At 37.5% G+C, this 3,633-nt stretch overlaps 1 protein-coding gene across 1 annotated transcript; it reads left to right on the forward strand.

Moving 5' to 3' along the window:
* Positions 1,367-2,137, forward strand: LOC109217579 (uncharacterized mitochondrial protein AtMg00810-like). The gene is made up of 3 exons (XM_019381837.1): positions 1,367-1,700; positions 1,821-1,876; positions 1,982-2,137. The coding sequence occupies exons 1-3, from the start codon at positions 1,367-1,369 to the stop codon at positions 2,135-2,137; spliced, it is 546 nt and encodes a 181-aa protein (XP_019237382.1).

Here is a 3,633-nt window from a genome sequence, read left to right on the forward strand (position 1 = left end):
TACCTCCTCCTCCGAAAATTTGGTTGTATGTGCTATCCTTTTCTTTGTCCTTATAATAATCATAAACTTGACTTTCGCTCTCTTCCATGTTTCTTCTTAGGTTACAGTTCAAAGCACAAAAATTATTTGTGTCACTATCCCCCCACCAATCGAACATACATTGCTCGCCATGTAATATTGGACGAAAATAAATTTCCTTATCCTCACTACAACACCTCCACTTCCAGCTCCAATGGAGATTCACATCTACCATCCTTAACAATTTTACAGTCCGTTTCAAATTTCATTGACTCAAATATCAACTCACCATCTCAGGTCCTTCCTCCACACCCTCCCTCTCCTCTCACACTACCTACTGAAGCATTGCCTACAACTTCTCCACTAGTAGCTTCCCCAACGACTTCTCCCGTGCCAAACACCTCTACTGCTATCTCAACTCACCTTCCTCTAACGAACCCTCCTCCCACGTATTTCCGTCCAGTAACCTCCTCTACTCACCGTATGACTACACGAGCTCAAACAAATTCACTTAAACCTAAAGCTCTTGTTGCATCTTGTCACCCTATTCCAGCCTCATCTTCCTTCCCCAATGAGCGAAAAACTTACAAGCAAGCTGCTTCCTCCCCTGAGTGGCTTCGTGCCATGGATATAGAATATCAAGCATTGCTCCGTAAATGCACCTGGAAACTCACTCCTTGTCCTCCCAATGTATATGTGCTAGGTTGAAAATGGGTGTATCGTATTAAGCGTCGGGCCGATGGTTCCATTGAAAGGTACAAAGCTCGCTTAGTTGCAAAAGGCTTTCATCAAGAAGAAGGTGTTGAATTTCATGATACTTTTAGCCCTGTTGTGTAGCCTTCTACTATTCGGCTTGTCCTCTCTCATTCCATATCTAAATGGTGGGTTCTCAAGCAATTGGATGTCAATAATGCATTCCTAAATGGTGATCTTTCGGAGGTTGTATATATGACTCAACTGTCAGGCTTTGTTGATAAGTCTTGACCAAATTTTGTATGTTGTCTATTAAGCTTTATATGGTCTCAAACAAGCCCCCCGCGCTTGGTTTCTCAAGCTCAAAACCTTTCTCATCTCACATGGGTATACATCTTGTTACTCAGATTCATCCCTCTATGTTCATCATACTATATCTTATACTACCTACCTCTTAGTCTATGCTGATGATATTATAATAACGGGTAGTGACCCCTCATATTTATCCTCATTCACCAAAACACTTGACCTTCAATTCTCCCTTAAAGATCTGGGACATCCTTCTTTTTTCTTGGGTGTTGAAGTTAATCGTATAGGCTCTAGGATACACCTTTCTCAAGCTAATTACATTTGTCACCTACTCACTCGAACCAAGATGACCGACTGCAAACCTTCCCCTTCTCCAACGGATAACACTGTCCAATTAAGCAAACATGGTGAAACCTTTGCTGATCCTTCCGTATATCGAATTATTGTCGGTGCTCTTCAATATGTGGCCATCACCCGACCAGAAATATCCTTTTCTGTGAGTCGTGTACGTCAATATATGTACAATCCTACAATGGATCATTGGAAAGCAGTGCAAAGAATTCTTCATTATCTGAAAGGTACCCTTACATATGGCCTCTCCATCGCACCATCCACTTCTTCCTCTATGCATGTTTACTGTGATGTGGGATGGGCTGCTGATCCTGACGATCGATATCATGGTATTTTTTTTGTATATTATGGGTCTAATCTCATCAGTTGGTCATCGCAGAAATAACAAGTAGTGGCTCGCTCTAGTACCGAAGCCGAATATCGCGCCATTGCTTTTGCCGCATCTGAAGTATCCTGGCTCACCAGTCTGCTTAAGGAGCTCCAGTTACCTTGCCGTCGTGCTCTAGTAGTTTTTTGTGACAATATCAATGCTATTTATCTCACAGCCAATCTTGTTTTTCATCAACGGTCAAAACACATTGATATTGACTACCATTTTGTTTGAGAAAAGGTTGATCGTGGCCAACTTTCTGTTCGGTACATTCCTTCCACAGATCAAACAGATGATGTATTTACCAAGGCTCTAAGCTCCTCTCGATTTTCTCAGTTACGGTCCAAGATCAATGTCTCTAAACTCGACATGAGCTTGCTGGGGGGTGTTAGATGACCATCGTGTCTCTTGGATATATCAGATAAGGTTTAGATGTGTATCTTTTAAATATATTAGAGAAGGATTCAGATTACATTGTAAGTTCAAATTCCTATAGGTCATAGGTCAGTTAGGCTACTGCTGGACATTTGTTGCTATATATAATCTATCTACAGCCTTGGTGAAAACTCAACCAAAAGGCTTCACATGTTCACTTCCGCTTCAATCTTAGTTCAACCGTACATATTGAAACTGTTCCTTTTTTGCTTAGATTTTACCAATCTTGTATATACTTTTTTCTTTGTGTTTCATCACCTTATTTGCTACCTCATCTATGAAATTTTCTTTTCGTCTTGCATTTAATGTTGTTGATCACGCTTAAAAATATGGAAGGAGATTTTTGCGTGTAATTTGGAGAGAAATACTTTTTATTTATTTGGGTTTTCAATTTTTATATGCGTTTAGCTAGTTTTCGTAAGTTTATGATTGATTGTTAGAGGTTAATAAATTTGAGCTTATTTTGGACATTCCCGTACGATTCTCTTTGTCTTTTAGAATTTTACCCATTGAGATGATACTCAATATTTTTAACCATAAGATTATCTATCTAAAATATCATTTCACTCTCTTTTGAACTACTGCCTCATTAATACTCTAACTAGAGCATTAAGGATGAATTTGAAAAAGGGTAATAAATGCTCTTGTTTTCTAAACGTGAAGTAAATATTTTTTTGGTAATAAAAGATTTATTCAACAACAACAAAGCTAAGAGTTATTACAACTAGAGCTCAGTCTAGGTAACATAGTAACTAGACTGTCTCTTTTTAGTACATGGATAACAAAAATAGGTGGACCAGCAAAAGTTTGCAAAGTACAAAAAGTGCCCAGGCTGCAACCATTCTTAGCTAACAGGTCCGCTACTCCATTAGCCTCTCTAAAGATGTGCTTCAACTGTGGATCATTCGCCTTCCGTAATAGGTACCTGCAGTCATCAATTAAATTTTGGTAGAGACAGTTGTTAGATTTTAGGAGATTTAATAGTTCCAAGCAGTCCGTCTCTATTACTAGTGGAATGAATTTCTTTGTTAGTGCTAGTTTGACTCTGTGAAGGAGGGCTAGAATTTCCATATAGATGTGAAGTAAATATTTGAGATGTAGTAACAAACAAGAAACTTCTTAATTAGTACTCCTTTTGGTCATTCTGACTCTTCTAGATAGGCAAATAAGGTCATGGTTAGAATGAAATAATGGACATAATTATGTCTAAATTATACTCCCTCCATTCATTTTTACTTGTTCGGTATTCTAAAAATAAATTTTTATTTTTACTTATTACTTTTAACATATCAAAAGAAGATAATTTCTTTTTTCCTGTTATACCCACAATATTAATTACTCATTTCAAATTATTTTCTCAATTAATTAAAAATATGCATCAATTAATATGGTTAACATGGTAAATTATGTACCCCATTTATTATTTTTTAAGGGGTATGCAAAGTTCATAGTTGACA

Source organism: Nicotiana attenuata, chromosome 2 (assembly GCF_001879085.1).
Source record: "Nicotiana attenuata strain UT chromosome 2, NIATTr2, whole genome shotgun sequence".
Lineage (NCBI taxonomy): Eukaryota > Viridiplantae > Streptophyta > Magnoliopsida > Solanales > Solanaceae > Nicotiana > Nicotiana attenuata.

What these genes read in the sequence shown, in the direction of transcription:
- LOC109217579 (XM_019381837.1), top strand. Translation starts at nt 1,367, where the DNA reads ATGACCGACTGCAAACCTTCCCCTTCTCCAACGGATAACACTGTCCAA. An exon ending in TCCTGACGATCGATATCATG is followed by an intron (nt 1,701 to 1,820) that starts GTATTTTTTTTG and finishes CCGCATCTGAAG; the next exon opens with TATCCTGGCTCACCAGTCTG. An exon ending in TACCTTGCCGTCGTGCTCTA is followed by an intron (nt 1,877 to 1,981) that starts GTAGTTTTTTGT and finishes GTTTGAGAAAAG; the next exon opens with GTTGATCGTGGCCAACTTTC.